We start from the raw sequence: 26,541 nt of genomic DNA on the forward strand, positions 1-26,541 counted from the left end.
TTGTGTACTGTGTTGTGTTGTGCACTGTGTTGTGCTTTATTCTGTGTTATATAATGTATTTTGTTGTGTACTGTGTTGTGTTGTATACAGTGTTGTTCTGTAAACTGTGTGGTGTTGTATTGTATTCTGTGTGGTGTTGTAATCTGTGTTGTACTTTATGTTGTGTTATGCTGTCCTGTCTCCTCTCCCCAGACCCTGCTGGCTAAGGCCCTGTATGACAACATAGCCGAGTGCAGTGATGAGCTGGGCTTCAGGAAGGGAGACGTGGTTACAGTGCTGCAACAGGAAGTAGAAGGGAGCTGTGGTTGGTGGATGTGCTTTCTTTCTGGACGACAGGGCCTGGCCCCAGCCAATCGCCTGCAGCTCTTACCACTGGCCCCACCCCAGACCCCGGCTCAGACCCAGGTATGACTGGGTTTAATATTTTCCTGGTAATTTACAAATGTTCCAGCTGAAAAATGAATCACTATTCTCCCGAGTAGCCAGGTATTTCCAGCCAAAACAGGAAGTGTCATACAAAAGCATTATAAAGCATGTAAATAGGCCTGGATTAGTGAACGTCTGGATTAGTGAACGTCTGGATTAGATTACAGAATTATTGAAAATTCAAGCCTGATGCAACCTGAGTCTGATGAGCCAAAATTTAAAAACATGTCATGAGCACTACTCATGAAGATTAATAATGAGCAGTGGTACTATCCAGAGTAGTGATACTATCCAGAGCAGTGATACTATCCAGAGCAGTGATACTAGCAGTGATACTATCCAGAGCAGTGATACTAGCAGTGATACTATCCAGAGCAGTGATACTATCCAGAGCAGTGATACTATCCAGAGTAGTGATACTATCCAGAGTAGTGATACTATCCAGACTAGTGATACTATCCAGACTAGTGATACTATCCAGACTAGTGATACTATCCAGACTAGTGATACTATCCAGACTAGTGATACTATCCAGACTAGTGATACTATCCAGAGCAGTGATACTATCCAGAGCAGTGATACTAGCAGTGATACTATCCAGAGCAGTGATACTAGCAGTGATACTATCCAGAGCAGTGATACTAGCAGTGATACTATCCAGAGCAGTGATACTATCCAGAGCAGTGATACTAGTAGTGATACTATCCAGAGCAGTGATACTATCCAGAGCAGTGATACTATCCAGAGCAGTGATACTATCCAGAGCAGTGATACTATCCAGAGCAGTGATACTATCCAGAGCAGTGATACTATCCAGAGCAGTGATACTAGCAGTGATACTATCCAGAGTAGTGATACTATCAAGAGTAGTGATACTATCCAGAGCAGTGATACTATCCAGAGCAGTGATACTATCCAGAGCAGTGATACTATCCAGAGCAGTGATACTATCCAGAGCAGTGATACTATCCAGAGCAGTGATACTATCCAGAGTAGTGATACTATCCAGAGCAGTGATACTATCCAGAGTAGTGATACTATCCAGAGTAGTGATACTATCAAGAGTAGTGATACTAGCAGTGATACTAGCAGTGATACTAGCAGTGATACTATCCAGAGTAGTGATACTATCCAGAGTAGTGATACTATCCAGAGCAGTGATACTATCCAGAGCAGTGGTACTATCCAGAGCAGTGATACTATCCAGAGTAGTGATACTATCCAGAGCAGTGATACTATCAAGAGCAGTGATACTATCCAGAGTAGTGATACTAGCAGTGATACTATCCAGACTAGTGATACTAGCAGTGATACTAGAAGAGCAGTGATACTATCCAGAGTAGTGATACTATCCAGACTAGTGATACTAATAGTGATACTATTCAGAGTAGTGATACTATCCAGTGTAGTGATACTATCAGAGCAGTGATACTATCCAGAGTAGTGAAACTAGTAGAGATACTATCCAGAGCAGTGATACTATCAGAGCAGTGATACTATCCAGAGCAGTGATACTATCAGAGCAGTGATACTATCCAGAGCAGTGATACTATCCAGACTAGTGATACTATCCAGAACAGTGATACTATCCAGAGTAGTGATACTAGCAGTGATACTATCCAGAGCAGTGATACTATCCAGAGTAGTGATACTAGCAGTGATACTATCCAGAGCAGTGATACTATCCAGAGCAGTGATACTATCCAGAGTAGTGATACTAGTAGTGATACTAGCAGTGATACTAGCAGTGATACTATCCAGAGCAGTGATACTATCCAGAGTAGTGATACTAGTAGTGATACTAGCAGTGATACTAGCAGTGATACTATCCAGAGCAGTGATACTATCCAGAGCAGTGATACTATCCAGAGTAGTGATACTAGTAGTGATACTAGTAGTGATACTAGCAGTGATACTAGCAGTGATACTATCCAGAGTAGTGAAACTATCCAGAGTAGTGATACTAGTAGTGATACTAGCAGTGATACTAGCAGTGATACTATCCAGAGTAGTGAAACTAGTAGAGATACTATCCAGAGCAGTGATACTATCAGAGCAGTGATACTATCCAGAGCAGTGATACTATCCAGAGCAGTGATACTATCCAGAGTAGTGATACTATCCAGAACAGTGATACTATCCAGAGTAGTGATACTAGCAGTGATACTATCCAGAGCAGTGATACTATCCAGAGTAGTGATACTAGCAGTGATACTATCCAGAGCAGTGATACTATCCAGAGCAGTGATACTATCCAGAGTAGTGATACTAGTAGTGATACTAGCAGTGATACTAGCAGTGATACTATCCAGAGCAGTGATACTATCCAGAGTAGTGATACTAGTAGTGATACTAGCAGTGATACTAGCAGTGATACTATCCAGAGCAGTGATACTATCCAGAGCAGTGATACTATCCAGAGTAGTGATACTAGTAGTGATACTAGTAGTGATACTAGCAGTGATACTAGCAGTGATACTATCCAGAGTAGTGAAACTATCCAGAGTAGTGATACTAGTAGTGATACTAGCAGTGATACTAGCAGTGATACTATCCAGAGTAGTGAAACTAGTAGAGATACTATCCAGAGCAGTGATACTATCAGAGCAGTGATACTATCCAGAGCAGTGATACTATCCAGAGCAGTGATACTATCCAGAGCAGTGATACTATCCAGAGTAGTGATACTATCCAGAACAGTGATACTATCCAGAGTAGTGATACTAGCAGTGATACTATCCAGAGCAGTGATACTATCCAGAGTAGTGATACTAGCAGTGATACTATCCAGAGCAGTGATACTATCCAGAGCAGTGATACTATCCAGAGTAGTGATACTAGTAGTGATACTAGCAGTGATACTAGCAGTGATACTATCCAGAGCAGTGATATTATCCAGAGTAGTGATACTAGTAGTGATACTAGCAGTGATACTAGCAGTGATACTATCCAGAGTAGTGAAACTATCCAGAGTAGTGATACTAGTAGTGATACTAGCAGTGATACTAGCAGTGATACTATCCAGAGTAGTGATACTAGTAGTGATACTAGCAGTGATACTAGCAGTGATACTATCCAGAGCAGTGATACTATCCAGAGCAGTTATACTAGCAGTGATACTATCCAGAGCAGTGATACTATTCAGAGCAGTGATACTATCCAGAGTAGTGATACTATCTGGAGTAGTGATACTATCCAGAGTAGTGATACAATCCAGAGCAGTGATACTATCCAGAGTAGTGATACTATCAGAGCAGTGATACTATCCAGAGCATTGATACTAGCAGTGATACTATTAGGGCAGTAATACTACTAAGGAGGCATGAGGACTGCAGATGTGGCCAGGGTCCCTGCTCATCTACGTGAACGTGCCTTAGGCATGCTGCAAGGAGGCATGAGGACTGCAGATGTGCCCAGGGCAAAACATTGCAACGTTCATACTGTGAGAGGCCTAAGACAGCACTACAGGGAGACAGGACAGACAGCTGATCGTCCTCGCAGTGGCAGACCACGAGTAACACCTGCACAGGATCGGTACATCCAAACATCCCACCTGCAGGACAGGTACAGGATGGCAACAACAACTGCCTGAGTTACACCAGAAACGCACAATCCCTCCCTCCATCAGTGCTCAGACTGTCCACAATAGGCTGAGAGAGGCTTGTAGGCCTGTTGTAAGGCAGGTCCTCACCAGACATCACCGGCAACAACGTCGCCTATGGGCACAAACCCACCGTTGCTGGACCAGACAGGACTGGCAAAAAGTGATCTTCACTGACGAGTTGCGGTTTTGTCTCACCAGGGGTGCAGATCGGATTCGCATTTATCATGAAGGAATGAGCGTCAAGGGTTCAGGTCTGGGGCGGTGTGTCACAGCATCATCGATTGCCTGCAATCTCAACACTGCGTTACAGAGAAGATATCCTCCTCCCTCATGTGGTACCCTTCTTGCAGACTCATCCTGACATGACCCTTCAGCATGACAATGTCACCAGCCATGCTGCTCGTTCTGTGAGTGATTTCCTGCAAGACAGTAATGTCAGTGTTCTGCCATGGCCAGCGAAGAGCCCGGATCTCAATCCCATTGAGCACGTCTGGGACCTTTTGGATCGGAGGGTGAGGCCTAGGGCCTTCCCGCCAGAAATGTCCGGGAATTTGCAGGTGCCTTGGTGGAAGACTGGGGTAACATCTCACAGCAAGAACTGGCAAACCTGGTGCAGTCCATGAGGAGATGCACTGCAGTACTTAATGCAGCTGGTGGCCACACCAGATACTGACTGTTACTTTGATTTTGACCCCCCCCCCCCCCCCCCCCCCCCCCCCCCTTTGTTCAGGGTCACATTATTCCATTTCGGTTAGTCACATGTCTGTGGAACTTGTTCAGTTGTTGAATCTTATGTTCACACAAGTATATTTTTTTTGAGCTTGCTGAAAGTAAACGCAGTTGACAGTGAGAGAACATTTCTTTTTTTAACTGAGATTATATGGTCTCTTGGGTAAATAAATTAAACTAGCTCCATTAGGCTAATCTTTTTTAGTGTGAACTTTATTACTTACTATATTGTATTATACTGTATTGTATTATACTGTATTATATTATACTGTATTGTATTATACTGTATTGTATTATACTGTATTATATTATACTGTATTATATTATACTGTATTGTATTATACTGTATTGTATTATACTGTATTGTTTAGACTGGAGTTACATCTGAATGGTTATGGGTCTGAATGGTTATGGGTCTGAATGGTTATGGGTCTGAATTAATAACTGCTATAGTCTACCACCATCTGAATGGTTATGGGTCTGAATGGTTATGGGTCTGAATTAATAACTGCTATAGTCTACCACCATCTGAATGGTTATGGGTCTGAATTAATAACTGCTATAGTCTACCACCATCGCTCTTCTTTCAAACTACCCCTGAGTTCTATTGGCTGCTGTGTTTCACATTCAGCAAACAAGAGCTTGCGTCCCTATTTGAAAAGTCTATTTGTATAACAAATGCTAAAAGTATGTTCAGCCAGCGATTCTAGTCCAGCTTTTCCTGCATGGGAGAGGCCAGCGGGGCACAGGTGCTTGGGTATTGGGCAAGAGACAGGGGTTATAAATTAGAAGCTTATTATCCATAACCCATCATTAATTAGCTAGATTCAAGGATACCTGCTGCTCTCTCTCTCTACTGCACCTGCTGTCTCTGACCTGCTGTTTCAGACTCTCTCTCTCTCTCTCTCTCTCCTCTCTCTCTCTACTGCACCTGCTGTCTCTGACCTGCTGTTTCACACACTCTCTCTCTCTCTCTCTCTCTCTCCTCTCTCTCTCTACTGCACCTGCTGTCTCTGACCTGCTGTTTCACTCTCTCTCTCTCTCTCTCTCTCTCCTCTCTCTCTCTACTGCACCTGCTGTCTCTGACCTGCTGTTTCAGACTCTCTCTCTCTCTCTCTCTCTCTCTCTCTCTCTCTCTCTCTCTCTCTCTCTCCTCTCTCTACTGCACCTGCTGTCTCTGACCTGCTGTTTCAGACTCTCTCTCTCTCTCTCTCTCTCTCTCTCTCTCTCTCTCTCTCTCTCTCTCCTCTCTCTACTGCACCTGCTGTCTCTGACCTGCTGTTTCACACTCTCTCTCTCTCTCTCTCTCTCTACTGCACCTGCTGTCTCTGACCTGCTGTTTCACTCTCTCTCTCTCTCTCTCTCTCTCTCTCTCTCTCTCTCTCTCTCTCTCTCTCTCTCTCTCTCCTCTCTCTCTCTAATGCACCTGCTGTCTCTGACCTGCTGTTTCACACTCTCTCTCTCTCTCTCTCTCTACTGCACCTGCTGTCTCTGACCTGCTGTTTCACTCTCTCTCTCTCTCTCTCTCTCTCTCTCTCTCTCTCTCTCTCTCCTCTCTCTCTCTAATGCACCTGCTGTCTCTGACCTGCTGTTTCACACTCTCTCTCTCTCTCTCTCTCTCTCTCTCTCTCTCTCTCTCTCTCTCTCTCTCCTCTCTCTCTCTACTGCACCTGCTGTCTCAAAATCGGCTATGAAAAGCCAACATACTTTAATTTACTCCTGAGGTGCTGACCTGTTGCACCCTCTACAACCGCTGTGACTATTATTTGACCCTGCTGGTCATCTATGAATGTTTGAACATCTTGGCCATGTTCTGTTATAATCTCCACCCGGCACAGCCAGAAGAGGACTGGCCACCCCTCATAGCCTGGTTCCTCTCTAGGTTTCTTCCTAGGTTTTGTCCTTCCTAGGGAGTTTTTCCTAGCCACCGTGCTTCTACACCTGCATTGCTTGCTGTTTGGGGTTTTAGGCTGGGTTTCTGTACAGCACTTTGAGACATCAGCTGATGTAAGAAGGGCTTTATCAATACATGTGATTGATTATACTGGATTGAATGTATTACCTGTACGAAGTAGTCTAGGACATCTATATTTAGGGCTACAGTAAATATCAATCTAGAACAGGATTATCTATTTTGGATGGAGTTGATGGAGAGAGAGAAAGACTGCAGATGCAGTGATTTAAAGCAAAAATATCTGAGTGATCGGCTGTTTTACATAAAACATTTAAAAAGTTACCATGATGGGATGATGTGAACTGCGTTCTATACTGAGATGGGCTGTCTGTCCCCACCCTGAGATGGGCTGTCTGTCCCCACCCTGAGATGTGCTGTCTGTTCTCACCCTGAGATGGGCTGTATGTACTCACCCTGAGATGGGCTGTCTGTCCCCACCCTGAGATGGACTGTCTGTCCCCACCCTGAGATGGGCTGTCTGTACTGACCCTGAGATGGACTGTCTGTCCCCACCCTGAGATGGGCTGTCTGTCCCCACCCTGAGATGGGCTGTCTGTCCCCACCCTGAGATGGACTGTCTGTCCCCACCCTGAGATGGGCTGTCTGTACTGACCCTGAGATGGACTGTCTGTCCCCACCCTGAGATGGGCTGTCTGTCCCCACCCTGAGATGGGCTATCTGTACTCACCCTGAGATGGGCTGTCTGTCCCCACCCTGAGATGTGCTGTCTGTTCTCACCCTGAGATGGGCTGTCTGTACTCACCCTGAGATGGGCTGTCTGTCCCCACCCTGAGATGGACTGTCTGTACTCACCCTGAGATGGGCTGTCTGTCCCCAACCTGAGATGGGCTGTCTGTCCCCACCCTGAGATGGGCTGTCTGTACTCACCCTGAGATGGGCTGTCTGTACTCACCCTGAGATGGGCTGTCTGTCCCCACTCTGAGATGGGCTGTCTGTACTCACCCTGAGGTGGGCTGTCTGTACTGACTCTGAGATGGGCTGTCTGTCCCCACCCTGAGATGGGCTGTCTGTACTGACCCTGAGATGGGCTGTCTGTCCCCACCCTGAGATGGGCTGTCTGTCCCCACCCTGAGATGGGCTGTCTGTACTCACCCTGAGATGGGCTGTCTGTACTCACCCTGAGATGGTCTGTCCCCACCCTGAGATGGGCTGTCTGTACTGACCCTGAGATGGGCTGTCTGTCCCCACCCTGAGATGGGCTGTCTGTCCCCACCCTGAGATGGGCTGTCTGTCCCCACCCTGAGATGGGCTGTCTGTACTCACCCTGAGATGGGCTGTCTGTACTCACCCTGAGATAGTCTGTCCCCACCCTGAGATGGGCTGTCTGTACTCACCCTGAACGTTGATGATTCATCATGCAGAGGCCGCATATAATTTAACAGTTACATTTCACGCCACACTGTTCATATAAGTAATTTACCAGTTTCTCACAGTTATTTATCCCAGGATTAGAGAGTGGTTTTGGGCGGTAAATCTCGGTAACCGGGTTCCCGCCATTCAACCCTAGTGTGTGTCTGTGTGTGTGTGTTTTGGAAGTATAAGATACATTTCCCTTGTAACTATTTAAGTTCTCATCTCCTCTTCCTCTCCTCTCGTCTCATCTCCTCTTCATCTTCCCTCCTCTCGTCTCATCTACTCTTCATCTCCCCTCCTCTCGTCTCCTCTTCATCTCCCCTCCCCTCCTCTCGTCTCATCTCCTCTTCATCTTCCCTCCTCTCGTCTCATCTACTCTTCATCTCCCCTCCTCTCGTCTCCTCTTCATCTCCCCTCCCCTCCTCTCGTCTCATCTCCTCTTCATCTCCCCTCCTCTCGTCTCCTCTTCATCTCCCCTCCTCTCATCTACTCTTCATCTCCCCTCTTCTCTCATCTCCTCTTCATCTCCCCTCCTCTCGTCTCCTCTTCATCTCCCCTCCTCTCATCTCCTCTTCATCTCCCCTCCTCTCATCTCCTCTTCATCTCCCCTCCTCTCATCTACTCTTCATCTCCCCTCCTCTCATCTACTCTTCATCTCCCCTCCTCTCGTCTCCTCTTCATCTCCCCTCCTCTCATCTCCTCTTCATCTCCCCTCCTCTCATCTCCTCTTCATCTCCCCTCCTCTCATCTACTCTTCATCTCCCCTCCTCTCGTCTCCTCTTCATCTCCCCTCCTCTCATCTCCTCTTCATCTCCCCTCCTCTCATCTCCTCTTCATCTCCCCTCCTCTCATCTCCTCTTCATCTCCCCTCCTCTCATCTCCTCTTCATCTCCCCTCCTCTCATCTACTCTTCATCTCCCCTCCTCTCATCTACTCTTCATCTCCCCTCCTCTCGTCTCATCTCCTCTCCCTCCTTACTTCTCTTCTCTCCACCACAGGGCGAGGTTCCTGGTGCTGGTAGTGTTGACCCAGGCACCAGTCATGACAGTGACTCTGATAGGCCGGGGAACCTCTACCAGATCCCCAGCATATCCCGACACACCCAGTCCTCCAGCCCCGCCTACGAATGCATGGACCGTGCCTACAAGGTCTGTTACCACACCACCTAGCCAGATCAGCCAGCCTACTGGTGTAGGGTTAGAAGTTGGGGTCTGGGTTAGGGGAAGGGGTTGGGGTCTGGGTTAGGGGAGAGGGTTGGGGTCTGGGTTAGGGGAAAGGGTTGGGGTCTGGGTTAGGGGAGAGGGTTGGGGTCTGGGTTAGGGGAAAGGGGTGGAGTCTGGCTTAGGGGAAAGGGTTGGGGTTGTGGTCTGGGTTAGGGGAGAGGGTTAGAGTTTGGTGTCTGGGTTAGGGGAGAGAGTCAGAGGTTAGGGTCTGGGTTAGGGGAGAGAGTCAGGGGTTAGGGTCTGGGTTAGGGGAGAGGGTTAGACCACTAGGCTACCCTGCTGCCCCTACACTCTAACCTCTAGGTTACCTGCCGCCCCCACACTCTAACCACTAGGCTACCTGCCCCCCTACACTCTAACCGCACTAGGCTACCTGCCCCCCTACACTCTAACCACTAGGCTACCTGCCGCCCCTACACTCTAACCACTAGGCTACCTGCCCCCCTACACTCTAACCATTAGGCTACCTGCCGCCTTACACTCTAACCACTAGGCTACCTGCCGCCCCTACACTCTAACCACTAGGCTACCTGCCCCCCTACACTCTAACCACTAGGCTACCTGCCGCCCCTACACTCTAACCACTAGGCTACCTGCCGCCCCTACACTCTAACCACTAGGCTACCTGCCCCCCTACACTCTAACCACTAGACTACCTGCCGCCCCTACACTCTAACCACTAGGCTACCTGCCGCCCCTACACTCTAACCACTAGGCTACCTGCCCCCCTACACTCTAACCACTAGGCTACCTGCCCCCCTACACTCTAACCACTAGACTACCTGCCGCCCCTCTCTCTGGGTATTGGGAGAAAACAGGAGAAAACATCAAGCACATAAAGACATAGGCTGCATGTAAAATTGGAACCTATTCCCAAAATAAAGCACTACTTTCAGAGCTTTACATAGGATATGAGTTGTTATATGAGTTGTTATGAGTATATGAGTTGTTATATGAGTTGTTATATGAGTTGTTATGAGTATATGAGTTGTTATATGAGTTGTTATGTGTATATGAGTTGTTATATGAGTATATGAGTTGTTATATGAGTTGTTATGAGTATATGAGTTGTTATATGAGTATATGAGTTGTTATATAAGTTGTTATATGAGTATATGAGTTGTTATATGAGTATATGAGTTGTTATATGAGTTGTTATATGAGTATATGAGTTGTTATATGAGTTGTTATATGAGTTGTTATATGAGTATATGAGTTGTTATATGAGTATATGAGTTGTTATATGAGTTGTTATATGAGTTGTTATATGAGTATATGAGTTGTTATATGAGTTGTTATATGAGTAAATAAGTTGTTATATGAGTTGTTATGTGAGTATATGAGTTGTTATATGAGTTGTTATATGAGTATATGAGTTGTTATATGAGTTGTTATATGAGTTGTTATATGAGTATATGAGTTGTTATATGAGTTGTTATATGAGTAAATAAGTTGTTATATGAGTTGTTATTTGAGTATATGAGTTGTTATATGAGTTGTTATATGAGTATATGAGTTGTTATATGAGTATATGAGTTGTTACGAGTTGTTATATGAGTATATGAGTTGTTATGAGTATACGAGTTGTTATATGAGTATACGAGTTGTTATATGAGTTGTTATATGAGTATACGAGTTGTTATATGAGTTGTTATATGAGTATATGAGTTGTTATATGAGTATACGAGTTGTTATATGAGTTGTTATATGAGTATATGAGTATATGAGTTGTTACATGAGTTGTTATATGAGTATATGAGTTGTTATATGAGTATATAAGTTGTTATATAAGTTGTTATATGAGTTTATGAGTTGTTATATGAGTATATGAGTTGTTATATGAGTTGTTATATGAGTTGTTATATGAGTATATGAGTTGTTATATGAGTTGTTATATGAGTAAATAAGTTGTTATATGAGTTGTTATGTGAGTATATGAGTTGTTATATGAGTTGTTATATGAGTATATGAGTTGTTATATGAGTTGTTATATGAGTTGTTATATGAGTATATGAGTTGTTATATGAGTTGTTATATGAGTATATGAGTTGTTATATGAGTTGTTATATGAGTATATGAGTTGTTATATGATTTGTTATGTGAGTATATGAGTTGTTATGAGTATATGAGTTGTTATATGAGTATATGAGTTGTTATACAAGTTGTTATATGAGTATATGAGTTGTTATATGAGTATATGAGTTGTTATATGAGTATATGAGCTGTTATATGAGTATATGAGTTGTTATATGAGTTGTAATATGAGTTGTTATATGAGTATATGAGTTGTTATACAAGTTGTTATGAGTATATGAGTTGTTATTTGAGTTGTTGAGTATATGAGTTGTTATATGAGTATACAAGTTGTTATACGAGTTATATGAGTTGTAATATGAGTTGTTATATGAGTATATGAGTTGTTATACAAGTTGTTATGAGTATATGAGTTGTTATTTGAGTTGTTGAGTATATGAGTTGTTATATGAGTATACAAGTTGTTATACGAGTTACATGAGTTGTTATATGAGTTGTTATATGAGTATATGAGTTGTTATATGAGTATATGAGTTGTTATATGAGTATATGAGTTGTTATATGAGTATATGAGTTGTTATACGAGTATATGAGTTGTTATATGAGTATATGAGTTGTTATATGAGTATATGAGTTGTTATATGAGTATATGAGTTGTTATACGAGTTGTTATATGAGTATATGTAATGACGTTCGTCTGTACGAGAGGCGGACCAAAGCGCAGCGTGGTTGTTTTGATTCATGTTTTTAATAAATAACTTCACATGAACAAGCTAACAAAAACAAGAAATGTGAAAACGCAAAACAGTCCTATCCTGTGACAACAAACACAGTGACAGGAACAATCCCCCACAAACACACAGTGAAACCCAGGCTACCTAAGTATGATTCTCAATTAGAGACAACTAATGACACCTGCCTCTGATTGAGAACCATACTAGGCCGAAACATAGAAATACCCAAATCATAGAAAAACAAACATAGACTGCCCACCCAACTCACGCCCTGACCATACTAACTACATACAAAACAAAGGAAATAGAGTCAGAACGTGACAGTATATGAGTTGTTATATGAGTATATGAGTTGTTATATGAGTATATGAGTTGTTATATGAGTTGTTATATGAGTATATGAGTTGTTATATGAGTATATGAGTTGTTATATGAGTATATGAGTTGTGTTGTGATATGAGTTGTGATACGAATTGTGATATGCGTCTTGGAAACCGGCCAATAGTATTATCTGAATGGTATAATGTTGTTGTTTGCAGGCATCTGTCAGCAGTGTGTTCTCTGGCTGTTCCAAGGGAGAGGTCTATGATGTCCCCAGCCTTGTCAGACGAGCCTCTCTATTCCCTGTGAGTCTTTTCCTCCTCTCCTCTCCTCTCCTCTCCTCTCCTCTCCTCTCCTCTCCTCTCCTCTCCTCTCCTCTCCTCTCCTCTCCTCTCCTCTCCTCTCCTCTCATCTCCTCTCCTCTCCTCTCCTCTCCTCTCCTCTCCTTTCTCTTGCCTCTGCTTGACTGTATGTATCTGTTTCCATGCTTGGTGGCTTGTTACAAGTGTTTACCAACAGATGATGTACATTATCTGTATGAAGACATTGGGATGTGGTTTCTAACAGACCACTGTGTGAATGATTGACAGGCATCCACAACACCGCGACATTTGACCCAGAAGGCGTCGTTGATGGAAACCTCTGATCTGGAGAGACAGTTTGACACCCGGAGCAGTAGGAGGCGCTGCAGCCCCAGTCCCAGCCTGGACTATGTATGTTAAAAATAGCTAGCAATGCTAATGTTAGTTAGCTAAAAAAAGAACGAGGCTTTCCCCTCAGTCTCACTAGCCTCGTAATTATCAGACTGATCTCGTAAGCATCCATTCTGTTTTGCTACAGTAATCAGACTGGTAATTACGAGGCTACAATCTTACTGCATCTAAAGTCAATCTAGCGACATCTCAATCATCACAAAAGGTTTTCTTATCAATCATTTGTGTTCATTTGAAATGTCATTGTGTTTTCAAGCCACTGTAAGGCACTTTTGATTAAATATTCATTAGCACGTATTGGCAATGCAATGTTCATTCGGGCATCAAGAGAACCTTCGTCAAGAGAACCTTCAAGAAACATGCAACCCATGAACATCTGCACTGGGAGACAAATCAACTCCCAATAAATGGACCTGAATGACACGTGTACTTCCTGGTTATGATGTAATCTCGGGCTTTTCCTCTTTAGTGTTCTAGTTACTGTACAGGGTTACACACTGTAACATCGTGATCTATACTCACCTTTCACTTACTGTCCCCCTACCTCACCAGGTGTATGCTGTTCCTCCCACGGTGGTCCCAGACCCCAGCTATGACATCCCTATCCCCTCCTCCGTCCCCCCCTCCATCCCTCCGGCCTCAGTCATCCAGCAGAGGCTAGTGGCCGGAGGCAACAATACCTCACCCAGCCCCCAGAGACAGCCTAGCAGTTACAGCACCCTTCCCAACCCCCGCAAGTCAGACTGGATCTATGATGTACCCAGCTCTCCTGAGAAACCTGGTGGTGAGCCCGGGTACTACACCATTCAGCCATCTGGTGGCCAACCTGGATATTACGCACACCTGCCATTTGGTGGCCAGCCTGGGTACTACACCACCCTGCCCTCCAAGGCCCTGATCTCTGACAGGCAGCTCCACGACACTCTGACAGACCGTAACTGCTCTGCTCAGTCCTTCTATGACATCCCCAAACCTAGATCCCCTCCCCAGAGGTCCAAGGACCCCCCCAACCCCCCCAGGGTCCTCCCCAGGCCTCCTCTCTACGACAGACCCCCAGGCCAGATGCAGATGGACAAGGAGCACTGTGTGTACGCTGTCCCCCCTCGGGAGCAGCTCTCAGTCTTCGTCCCCCACAGAGGACACCATGTCCCGTTGGAGTGTCGGGGGGACTCTGGTCCTACCTACGACCACCCCAACCCCCAGGGCAGGCTGCAGAGGGGTCGTCTGGGGCTATTGGCTGGGGCTCTGGGAGCCAGGCCTGGTAGGGGAGACACTCTGTTACAGGAAGAGGATGAAGAGAGCGGTAGAACGACAACGTCGACATCAGACAAACAGAGGATCAGCACAGCCTCCACGTCCTCCACCTCCTCCTCCTGCGACTCCCTGGCGCTGTGCTCCTCTTCCTCCCCGGAGCCGCAGCGGGAGGTGTGTCTGAGCCAGGAGGAGGCGTGTCGCAGGCTGCTCATCCTACAGCAGGAGGTGTGCAGGGAGGTGCCGCGACTCATGGAGTTTGTCTCCTCTAGCTGGAGGAGCAGGGATCACCTGGAAAAGCACCTCACGGAGATCAGGTTTGTGGAGATTGAGATCAGTAATGATTATTTGTAATATTCTGACCAGTGAACATAACAGTGCCTTAATTAATTAAGGAACCACTTTCTGTACACTTTGTGTTCACTGTGGTAATCCAGGTTCCTCTACTGAACGGTCTGAAACGTGCTGTATGAAAGTGAACAGTTAGTTGAACATCCACAAGCCATCTATTTGGGACTACCATTATCAAATTAAACCAAACTTTATTAGTCACATGGGCCGAATACAACAAGCGTAGACCTTACAGTGAAATGCTTACATACAAGCCCTTAACCAACAGTGCAGTTCAAGAAAGAGTTAAGAAAATATTTACCAAATAAACTAAAGTAAAAAATAAAAAAATAATAAAAAGTAACAATAACGAGGGGGCATCGGTACCGAGTCAGTATGCGGGGGTATAGGTTAGCTGAGGTAATTTGTACAGGTAGATGGGGGTGAAGTGACTAAGCATAGATAATAAAACAGCGAGTGCAGCAGTGTAAAAAACAAATGGAGGGGGGGGGGGGGGGTCAATGTAAATAATCTGGTGGCCATTTGATTAATTGTTCAGCAGTCTTATGGCTTGGGGGTAGAAGCTGTTAAGGAGCTTTTTGGACCTAGACTTGAGGCTTCGGTACCGCTTACCGTGCGGTAGCCGAGGAAACAGTCTATGACTTGGGTGACTAGAGTATCTGACAATTGTATGGGCTTTTCTCTGACACCGCCTATATCATATCCAAAACAAGCGTTACCACTAATTCTTCCCAACTACCACCACCAGGTCTGCAGCAGAGGGTGTGGCGGGGTCGGTGACCTCCTTCCTGACCTTTGCCCTGGATGTGAAAGGTAACGCCCGGCGCCTGACCGACTCCAACCTGCAGGCGCGTCTCCAGCGCCAGCTCTCAGTGTTGGAGGACTCTGGCCTCATCTTGCAGCAGGCCGTCAGCTCCCTGGGCGTCGCCGGCTGGCCCCTCCCTTTGCTGGCCCAGGATCCCGCCCAGAACCACTCCCCAGACCAGCTAGACAGCCTCGTCAGGGTAACCAGGACCATCCCTGAAGATGTCAAGAGAATGGTATCCATCGTCAATGCCAACGCCAAGCTGCTGTTCCGGCCCAGTACCAGTACCACCAATAATACCAGTACCTCTACCAGTCAGTTTATGAAGAAGAGAACAGAGCAGGGAGAAGACTCAGAAACAGATCATCATGACAATGTCCAGCTACAGGTTAGTCATTGGTTATCTGCACCATATCTGCACCCAGCTACAGGTTAGTCATTGGTTATCTGCACCATTATATACCCAGCTACAGGTTAGTCATTGGTTATCTGCACCATTATATACCCAGCTACAGGTTAGTCATTGGACCATTATATACCCAGCAACAGGTTAGTCATTGGTTATCTGCACCATTATATACCCAGCTACAGGTTAGTCATTGGTTATCTGCACCATTATATACCCAGCTACAGGTTAGTCATTGGACCATTATATACCCAGCTACAGGTTAGTCATTGGACCATTATATACCCAGCTACAGGTTAGTCATTGGTTATCTGCACCATTATATACCCAGCTACAGGTTAGTCATTGGACCATTATATACCCAGCTACAGGTTAGTCATTGGTTATCTGCACCATTATATACCCAGCTACAGGTTAGTCATTGGACCATTATATACCCAGCTACAGGTTAGTCATTGGACCATTATATACCCAGCTACAGGTTAGTCATTGGACCATTATATACCCAGCTACAGGTTAGTCATTGGTTATCTGGACCATTATATACCCAGCTACAGGTTAGTCATTGGACCATTATATACCCAGCTACAGGTTAGTCATTGGTTATCTGGACCATTATATACCCAGCTACAGGTTAGTCATTGGACCATTATATACCCAGCTACAGGTTAGTCATTGGACCATTATATACCCAGCTACAGGTTAGTCATTGGTTATCTGCACCATTATATACCCAGCTACAGGTTAGTCATTGGATCATTATATACCCAGCTACAGGTTAGTCATTGGACCATTATATACCCAGCTACAGGTTAGTCATTGGTTATCTGCAGCATTATATACCCAGCTACAGGTTAGTCATTGGCTATCTGGACCATTATATACCCAGCTACAGGTTAGTTATTGGACCATTATATACCCAGCTACAGGTTAGTCATTGGTTATCTGCACCATTATATACCCAGCAACAGGTTAGTCATTGGACCATTATATACCCAGCTACAGGTTAGTCATTGGACCATTATATACCCAGCTACAGGTTAGTCATTGGACCATTATATACCCAGCTACAGGTTAGTCATTGGTTATCTGCACCATTATATACCCAGCTACAGGTTAGTCATTGGACCATTATATACCCAGCTACAGGTTAGTCATTGGTTATCTGCACCATTATATACCCAGCTACAGGTTAGTCATTGGTTATCTGCACCATTATATACCCAGCTACAGGTTAGTCATTGGTTATCTGCGCCACTATATGGCTGTAGATTTGCCAAGCTGTAGATTTGCCAATATGATGCACATTCATAGTTTTGTATTTTAATCCTGATTTTGAAAAGTAAAAATAAATATTTCTCTACACGGGTTTAAGGCTGGGTTATAATTGGTCTAATGCATGTCTGTAGACCAATAGAATTGGACCACTGTAAAACAGCCTTTACAGGGTTATTATATTTATATAGACTTAATACCCATTCATAATGCTGTATCATTAAGCCTGATTTATTACATTGAAAGTAAAGCAATGATCTATTTTTCAAATGAAGAAAGAGTTTGACAAACAACAAATTAAAGTCTGTGGAAAACAGAAAACCAAAATCACTTCCATCAAGCCTAAGGTGAGACTTTCCAGCTACTCAGAGGAATGCATTTCTTTTAGTCAAGTACTGAAACTCACAGAAAAAGCCTCAAATACTGTAGACTCTCAAACACACAGCAGCTCCAGCCGCTTCTCAGTAGGAGCTAGGTGTTAGTGGTGTAGATATTAGCAGCGTACCTTGTAATTACAGGCATTCTGGGAAGATTCAGCTTTTCTTCTCTTCCTCTACTGGTGAGAGTCCCCTGAGGGAACAGGATGTCTGTCTGTCTAACTAACCATCTCTCTTTATCCCCTCTCTCAACTTCCCTCATCTCCCTTTACTTTCCTCCTCTCTCTCCACTTCTCTCCTTCCCTCCCTCCTCTTCTCTCCTTCCCTCCCTCCTCTCCCTCATCTTCTCTCCTTCCCTCCCTCCTCTTCTCTCCTTCCCTCCCTCCTCTTCTCTCCTTCCCACCCTCCTCTCCCTCCTCTTCTCTCCTTCCCTTCCTACTCTACCTCCCTCGTCCCTCCCCTCCCCGCCACACCTCTCCTTCCCTTACTCCTCCCCTGCATTCTTACATTCCCTTCCTCTTCCCCTTGTTCCTCCTCTACCTCCCTCCTTTCTTCCTCTCCCACCCAGGAGGACCAGAAGCGTTGTGTGTCTGAGCCCCAGGTCTGTGTGGACGGTCCTAGCAGATCTTCAGAATCCCTGTCCCCGAGGAAGCCCTTCATCTCTGACTCTGGTGACGCCCCCAGGAGGACCTCTGAGCCCCAGGTCTCCCTGTTTGCTAGGATGGGCTCTCTGTCTGAGCCCCAGGTCTCCCGGTCTGCTAGGATGGCCTCTCAGTCTGAGCCCCAGGTCTCCCTGTCTGCTAGGATGGCCTCTCAGTCTGAGCCCCAGGTCTACCTGTCTGCTAGGATGGCCTCTCAGTCTGAGCCCAAGGTCTACCTGTCTGCTAGGATTGCCTCTCAGTCTGAGCCCCAGGTCTCTGATGTCCCTAGCCCTGGGAAGTCCTTTAACTCCCAGGTAGACAGCCCTAAGAGACAGCCCACCCTGTCAGAACATTGCCGGCTATACTTTGGGGCGCTGCAGAAGGCAATTTGTGTGTTCATAACCAGCCTGGACAGCCAGACCCCGGAGAAGTTCATCTCCCACAGCAAGCTGATCATCATGGTAGGCCAGCGACTGGTGGACACGCTGTACCGAGAGGCCCAGAAAGGAGAGGCCCAGAGAAGGGGGCCCGGGTCAGTGTCAGAGTCAGGGTTGGGGCCCAGCCAGAGCCAGAACCAGGTTCTGCTGTGTAAGTGCAACCACATGTGTGCCCTGTTAAAACAGCTGGCTGTAGCCACCAAGAAGGCAGCTCTGCATTACCCTGAGAGACAGGCTCTGCGGGAGGCCCAGGACTTTGCCAAGGAGCTGGCTCAGAGAGCACAGCACTTCAGGATCTCCCTGGACCTCTGAGAGAGACAGACTTTTATCTTAAGGAGGCAACAGACAGTGCCGACGAACAGTGAAAAGCTGTCCTATCCCCTCTGACCACAGAACGTCGCCATAACGTTGAATCGGCACCGTTCATCAGCACGCAGCAGGTGCTCCACAGCTCACATGTTTGGTCTGTATTTTCCTAGTCATTGGAGCTCTAAAAGCCAATTTATGCTTGATCCGTGAATGTGGTCGGAGGCGCAGTATGGATGGTGTGATGCAATTGCGGAGCCTGTGGAAGCAAGCAGTGGCCAAATTGAGTGCCGTACGCCACCAACCTTTTTTAACAATGTGGAGGGCTCCGTATAGCACCACATTGACATGATTGGTTGACGGTAGGTGGGGGTAGTACATCCTGTATAAACACAAACTTGACAACAGTTCTGCTCAACTGCTCTGCGAAGCGCAAGGAGTATGAATGCCCTGACTTCTGCAGAGACCGTATCATCCTAAACGGTTCACGGGCCAACGCAGACGTCGGATTGACCACTCAGAGCCTTTAAGGGAGACTGGCCCGCTCTGCAACCATTGGGCCAACTAAAATGTTCCCAGAGGACCTGCGGACTAATAAAAAACAAATTACACATTTAAGATGGAATTTTATGAAGCCAAATCTAAAATGTATTTACCAAGACATTGTATGTAATCGTATGTGACATGTATGCCATGTTATTACTTGTATAGCTGACTTTGATAACAATGGCCTGAATACTGTAGTATGATATGTTGACTGTATTCTGTTTCACTGTTTCTATACGAACCCAGTTAACCTATAGCCTTCTACTACTGTATGTACATAGCCTTCTCAAAATACAATTTAGTACATTCCTAATTTTAAAATATGATTAAAAGGATTAAATAGTTGGAATAAGAATAAAAACAAGTTCACAGCTGAATGAGATTTTAAAAAAAAATTAAAAACATTTATTTTTGCTTCAATGGTTTTGGTTTCACCATTTTACTATCCTTGTTCTGAATGTGAGTGTAACGGATGTGAAACGGCTAGCTTAGTTAGCGGTGCGCACTAAATAGCGTTTCAATCGGTGACGTCACTTGCTCTGAGACCTTGAAGTAGTAGTTCCCGTTGCTCGGCAAGGGCCGCGGCTTTTGTGGGTGACTGTTGTTGATGTGTGCAGAGGGTCCCTGGTTCGCGCCCGGGTATGGGCGAGGGGACGGTCTAAAATTATACTGTTACATTAGGTATATTAAGGATCAGAAAGGCAACTGTGTTACTGTCCTGTTTTGACCATGTTGTATCATAGCTACATGGTAAAACACACATTAACAATGTGCAGACAGGGAGGTCAAAACACAACAACAGACAATATTCTGTATCGCACTTTGTGACATCGGCTGATGTAAAAAGGGCTTTATAAATACATTTGATTGATTGATGCAGACAACACAGTCCAAACACAGCAACAGACAGACAACACATCAGCACTATATCGCCCTCTGGTGGTACTGGGTCCATTAAAAATAAACAGCTTTTGGAGAGAGATTGCCTGCCTGTCTGCCTGCCTGCCTGTCTGTCTGTCTGCCTGTCTGTCTGTCTGTCTGTCTTTCTGCCTGCCTGTCTGTCTGTCTGTCTGTCTGTCTGTCTGCCTGTCTGCCTGTCTGTCTTTCTGCCTGCCTGTCTGCCCCATACCTGGTTGACATGAATAGACCAGAACACTGTATCCTTCGTGAGTTGGGGCACAATACATACTCTACAGAACCTATTTCTCACCATGTTGGCTCTGTGTGCAGTTGTCATGTATCCCATATTTAAAGGATTTGGCATGAAAATCATCCCCCACCCCCGGCTTTCATTTGAATGGCTAGAAACAACAGGTTGTCTGTCATTCATAGCCACGGACTCCTCCTCTGTCCGGGGCACGGCGGTACGTGTCGGTGCGTCACTGTGCTTCTTCCTCTGCCACAGACTGACACACATCCACAGATATGGCTCTGTGAGAAGGCACATGGTGGCGGCTAACCATGAACCAAAAAATAAATCACCAAAAACAGTTCATGCATCAGTAGCAACCCGATTTCGTTTATTTTTTTGGGGGGGATTCAACCATTGCAACAACTGCACTAGACATACAATTGGTTTGCACTGTTACGGGGAGAGAAGCTAGCAAGCAACTTGGAACCCCTCCTCGCTTTTCTCCAGTTTTACTGAGCTATTTTACTCGGTTTTTAAACAGTTTTTTTGGTTGCAATCGCTCTTTTTATTTAATTTTTAAAGACAGTAATCATGGGTGTGCAAGGTTTCCAAGAATACATAGAAAAGCACTGCCCTACTGCCGTGGTACCCGTGGAGCTCCAGAAGCTAGCCCGGGGCAGTCTGGTCGGAGGAGGCAGGCAGAGACCACCACAGAGCCCGCTACGGCTGCTGGTTGACGCGGAGAACTGCCTCCACCGACTCTACGGGGGTTTCTACACCGACTGGGTAAGCGGCGGGCAGTGGAACCACATGCTTGGCTACCTGGCTGCCCTCGCCAAGGCCTGTTTCAACGGTAACATTGAGCTACTGGTTTGTTTCAATGGCGCCATGGAGAAAGGCCGTCTTCACGAATGGGTCAAACGACAGGTGAACGAGAGACAGACAGCGCAGCAGATTGTCAGCCATATCCAGAATAAGGGGACTCCTCCGCCGAAGGTCTGGTTCCTTCCCCCAGTGTGCATGGTCCATTGCATCCGGCTGGCCCTACTCAGGTTCCACATTGGGGTAAGTTAGCCAGCCGGCCTCTCGGGGCTTTTCCTCCATATAACAACTGGCTGGCTAGTTTTTAGCTCGTATTATAACAAGCTAGTGTTATGGTTGTTATCTAGCGAGCTGTCAATAACTAGCACATACTTAGTCTTGTCTAGATCTAGTGAACCTTTTCATTACTTGGATAATTGTGATGGATTGCGTACAGGCTACTAATAGTTAGCCATGTTGATCAGGCAAGCGCTAACCGAGTAGCCTAATCAAGTGACAACTTGGATAAGGCCGGGCCTTCCTATAAATTTAGTCGACACAGAAAAACAATGTTTAACATTGCAATCTGTGGATTTATCCAAAGTTCATGCAAAGTGTGATCGATATTTTGCACATGACTTGACCTAATTAAAACTGCATGAATTAAAATGTCACATTAATAAAATAAAAAAAACGCAGTAGACACTCAAGTAGGTATCCAATCAGTAGAACAACTAGATACGAAATACATGTGTTTTTGTTGCAGTCTATATATTTAGTTCTTAGACAAGGAGGGCTGTACAGGAGAGGGCTGTACAGGAGAGGGCTGTACAGGAGAGGGCTGTACAGGAGAGGGCTGTACAGGAGTGGGCTGTACCGGAGGGCTGTACAGGAGGACTGTGTATTGTCTCCTGGTCAGTCAGTGTAACTTTTAAGTGGAATGAAAGCACAGGAACTCACTATGACATTCACGTGTTGTACTCCAACCAACCCAACAAATATACTATAGTTTTGTGCAATGTCTCATCCAGAAACCAACTATCACCCCCCCCAAATCCTAGACAAAACATGCCATCTAGACAATAAATTGTATGTGTTAGGTGAGACAGTCCATCTAGACAATCAATTGTATGTGTTAGGTGAGACAGTTCATCTAGACAATAAATTGTATGTGTTAGGTGAGACAGTCCATCTAGACAATCAATTGTATGTGTTAGGTGAGACAGTTCATCTAGACAATAAATTGTATGTTAGGTGAGACAGTCCATCTAGACAATAAATTGTATGTGTTAGGTGAGACAGTTCATCTAGACAATAAATTCTATGTTAGGTGAGACAGTTCATCTAGACAATAAATTGTATGTGTTAGGTGAGACAGTCCATCTAGACAATCAATTGTATGTGTTAGGTGAGACAGTTCATCTAGACAATAAATTGTATGTGTTAGGTGAGACAGTCCATCTAGACAATAAATTGTATGTTAGGTGAGACAGTTCATCTAGACAATAAATTGTATGTGTTAGGTGAGACAGTCCATCTAGACAATAAATTGTATGTGTTAGGTGAGACAGTTCATCTAGACAATAAATTGTATGTTAGGTGAGACAGTCCATCTAGACAATAAATTGTATGTGTTAGGTGAGACAGTTCATCTAGACAATAAATTGTATGTGTTAGGTGAGACAGTCCATCTAGACAATAAATTCTATGTTAGGTGAGACAGTTCATCTAGACAATAAATTCTATGTTAGGTGAGACGGTCCATCTAGACAATAAATTGTACGTGTTAGGTGAGACAGTTCATCTAGACAATAAATTGTACGTGTTAGGTGAGACAGTCCATCTAGACAATACATTGTACGTGTTAGGTGAGACAGTCCATAACAAAGTTTCACTGGTATCCTGTTCAGTGTTTGACTGTCTGGAATCAGCCCTAAGTGGCTATTGGCTGTCGCTTAGAGGCTGGCCCTGCGATTGGCTGTCCTTCCCTGGGATGACACCATTCGTTCTGCTGGGAGGGCTCCAGAATCTATTCCCAGCCTACAGTCCTGCTGGGCCAACCCTAGGGCCCTTCCTCTCACCCTACCTTCTTCTCAGCTTCCCTCCCTGCCTCTCAGCTTCCCTCCCTCCCTGCCTCTTAGCTTACCTCCCTCTCTGCCTCTTAGCTTACCACCCTCCCTGCCTCTTAGCTTACCTTCCTCCCTGCCTCTCAGCTTCCCTCCCTCCCTGCCTCTCAGCTTCCCTCCCTCCCTGCCTCTCAGCTTACCTCCCTCCCTGCCTCTCAGCTTCCCTCCCTCCCTGCCTCTCAGCTTCCCTCCCTCCCTGCCTCTCAGCTTACCTCCCTCCCTGCCTCTCAGCTTACCTCCCTCCCTGCCTCTCAGCGTGCCTCCCTCCCTGCCTCTCAGCTTCCCTCCCTCCCTGCCTCTCAGTTTACCTCCCTCCCTGCCTCTCAGTTTACCTCCCTCCCTGCCTCTCAGTTTACGTCCCTCCCTGCCTCTCAGTTTACCTCCCTCCCTGCCTCTCAGCTTACCTCCCTCACTGCCTCTCAGTTTACCTGCCTCTCAGCTTCCCTCCCTCCCAGCCTCTCAGCTTACCTCCCTCCCTGCCTCTCAGTTTACCTCCCTCCCTTCCTCTCAGTTTACCTCCCTCCCTGCCTCTCAGTTTACCTCCCTCCCTGCCTCTCAGTTTACCTCCCTCCCTGCCTCTCAGTTTACCTCCCTCCCTGCCTCTCAGTTTACCTCCCTCCCTGCCTCTCAGTTTACCTCCCTCCCTGCCTCTCAGTTTACCTCCCTCCCTGCCTCTCAGTTTACCTCCCTCCCTGCCTCTCATTTTACCTCCATCCCTGCCTCTCAGCTTCCCTCCCTCCCTGCCTCTTAGCTTACCTCCCTCTCTGCCTCTTAGCTTACCACCCTCCCTGCCTCTTAGCTTACCTTCCTCCCTGCCTCTCAGCTTCCCTCCCTCCCTGCCTCTCAGCTTCCCTCCCTCCCTGCCTCTCAGCTTACCTCCCTCCCTGCCTCTCAGCTTCCCTCCCTCCCTGCCTCTCAGCTTACCTCCCTCCCTGCCTCTCAGCTTACCTCCCTCCCTGCCTCTCAGCTTACCTCCCTCCCTGCCTCTCAGCTTACCTCCCTCCCTGCCTCTCAGCGTGCCTCCCTCCCTGCCTCTCAGCTTCCCTCCCTCCCTGCCTCTCAGTTTACCTCCCTCCCTGCCTCTCAGTTTACCTCCCTCCCTGCCTCTCAGTTTACGTCCCTCCCTGCCTCTCAGTTTACCTCCCTCCCTGCCTCTCAGCTTACCTCCCTCACTGCCTCTCAGTTTACCTGCCTCTCAGCTTCCCTCCCTCCCAGCCTCTCAGCTTACCTCCCTCCCTGCCTCTCAGTTTACCTCCCTCCCTTCCTCTCAGTTTACCTCCCTCCCTGCCTCTCAGTTTACCTCCCTCCCTGCCTCTCAGTTTACCTCCCTCCCTGCCTCTCAGTTTACCTCCCTCCCTGCCTCTCAGTTTACCTCCCTCCCTGCCTCTCAGTTTACCTCCCTCCCTGCCTCTCAGTTTACCTCCCTCCCTGCCTCTCAGTTTACCTCCCTCCCTGCCTCTCATTTTACCTCCATCCCTGCCTCTCAGCGTACCTCCCTCCCTGCCTCTCAGCGTACCTCCCTCCCTGCCTCTCAGCGTACCTCCCTCCCTGCCTCTCAGCGTACCTCCCTCCCTGCCTCTCAGCGTACCTCCCTCCCTGCCTCTCAGCGTACCTCCCTCCCTGCCTCTCAGCGTACCTGCCTCTCAGCTTACCTCCCTCCCTGCCTCTCAGCTTACCTCCCTCCCTGCCTCTCAGCTTACCTCTCTCCCTGCCTCTCAGCTTACCTCCCTCCCTGCCTCTCAGCTTACCTTCCTCCCTGCCTCTCAGCGTACCTCCCTCCCTGCCTCTCAGCGTACCTCCCTCCCGGGCCTCTCAGCTTCCCTCCCTCCCTGCCTCTCAGCTTACCTCCCTCCCACTCTGCCTCTCTCTCTCTCCCTCCCACTCTGTCTCTCTCTTGCTAGATTAAAGAGCCAGACTACAGTATTATGAAGGCCTTGCTGAAGTGAAGAGCCAGACTACAGTATTATGAAGGCCTTGCTGTAGTGAAGAACCAGACTACAGTATTATGAAGGCCTTGCTGTAGCAAAGAGCCAGACTTGGCCGAGGCTCAATCTTGCTAGTCGTCTTGACTACTTTCTTATGTCATTTTCTCGGACACCAAAAGTTAAGAGTGTTGATAGGGGACAGAATGCGGTCGGAACATCAAATAATTGGTAAACACTTCACTCTTACAGAATTTCAACGTCGGCGAGTATATTGGACATTTTATCAAAGCCTATTGGACAATAACTTGTTTTTAACCAGGACAGAAGAATTTATAACTGAATTTTTCCTACAAAACATAGTAGATCCCCGTATTGTATGGGACACTTTTAAGTGTGCCTTTAGAGGCCCTGCAATTCAATACTCATCTATAAAACAAAAACAATTTAGATCAAAAGAGTCCATATTAACAAAGGAAATAAAGGAACTAACCGTACAGATAGATAGCAATAAAAACTGTAACTTAAAGGCTCAGAATAAAGTTAAAGGAAAAACAAAAAGAAATGGGAGGAATTTATTCAAGAAAGATCAATATTATTAAAATAAAGCAAACTGGATGGAATATGGGGGAAATGCACCATGTTTTTTATATTTTTAAATCTTAAAAAAAAAATTATGTACAGGAACTTGTTACAAATGACGACATCGTCCATCGTCCATAATTCACTAAATGATATCTGAAAGAGGAAGCAAAGTACTTTATGTTTTAATTTCAGTCTCCTTTATTTCCACGAACTGAAGTTAATTGTCAGGATTTTATTCTAGTAACAGCTGTACAGAAAGACTCATGTGAAGGCCTAAATACAGAGGAGGAACTTCTAGATGCAATTAAAGCCTTCCATGGCATACAAGCTGAGGTGTATCAAATATTTTCTGTTTCTTTTTGACTCAAAGGTCCAATATTAACATGTTTTAACCACTCCTATAACAATAGAAGACTATCAGATACTCAGCAAGAAGGTCTGATTTCACTATTACTGAAACAGGACCCA

At 46.0% G+C, this 26,541-nt stretch overlaps 2 protein-coding genes across 5 annotated transcripts in view; both read left to right on the forward strand.

The window, feature by feature from the left end:
* The window catches only part of cass4 (Cas scaffold protein family member 4), a 61,386-nt gene extending 41,473 nt beyond the window's left edge, over positions 1 to 19,913 (forward strand). Inside the window, exons 2-8 of the mRNA XM_036984349.1 lie at positions 193 to 405; positions 9,086 to 9,235; positions 12,618 to 12,704; positions 12,990 to 13,112; positions 13,665 to 14,680; positions 15,463 to 15,907; positions 18,146 to 19,913. Of these exons, the coding sequence (XP_036840244.1) occupies positions 193 to 405; positions 9,086 to 9,235; positions 12,618 to 12,704; positions 12,990 to 13,112; positions 13,665 to 14,680; positions 15,463 to 15,907; positions 18,146 to 18,967 (2,856 nt within the window). The 3' untranslated portion in view covers positions 18,968 to 19,913. The remainder of the gene's footprint in view (positions 1 to 192; positions 406 to 9,085; positions 9,236 to 12,617; positions 12,705 to 12,989; positions 13,113 to 13,664; positions 14,681 to 15,462; positions 15,908 to 18,145) is intronic.
* Positions 19,914 to 20,853: 940 nt separating this feature from the next.
* LOC110510506 (constitutive coactivator of PPAR-gamma-like protein 1 homolog) overlaps positions 20,854 to 26,541 on the forward strand; it is a 121,850-nt gene continuing 116,162 nt past the window's right edge. For 3 of the 4 annotated variants that reach the window (XR_005052692.1, XM_036984350.1, XM_036984352.1), the window contains exon 1: positions 20,855 to 21,704. Coding sequence is in view for 3 of the 4 variants with exons in the window: in XM_036984350.1 (XP_036840245.1) it covers positions 21,231 to 21,704 (474 nt within the window). In the remaining variant the exon portion in view is untranslated. Of the gene's footprint in view, positions 21,705 to 26,541 lie in introns of all 4 variants that reach the window. The other variant, XM_036984351.1, reaches the window with a different exon arrangement.

This window comes from Oncorhynchus mykiss, chromosome 7, assembly GCF_013265735.2.
Source record: "Oncorhynchus mykiss isolate Arlee chromosome 7, USDA_OmykA_1.1, whole genome shotgun sequence".
Lineage (NCBI taxonomy): Eukaryota > Metazoa > Chordata > Actinopteri > Salmoniformes > Salmonidae > Oncorhynchus > Oncorhynchus mykiss.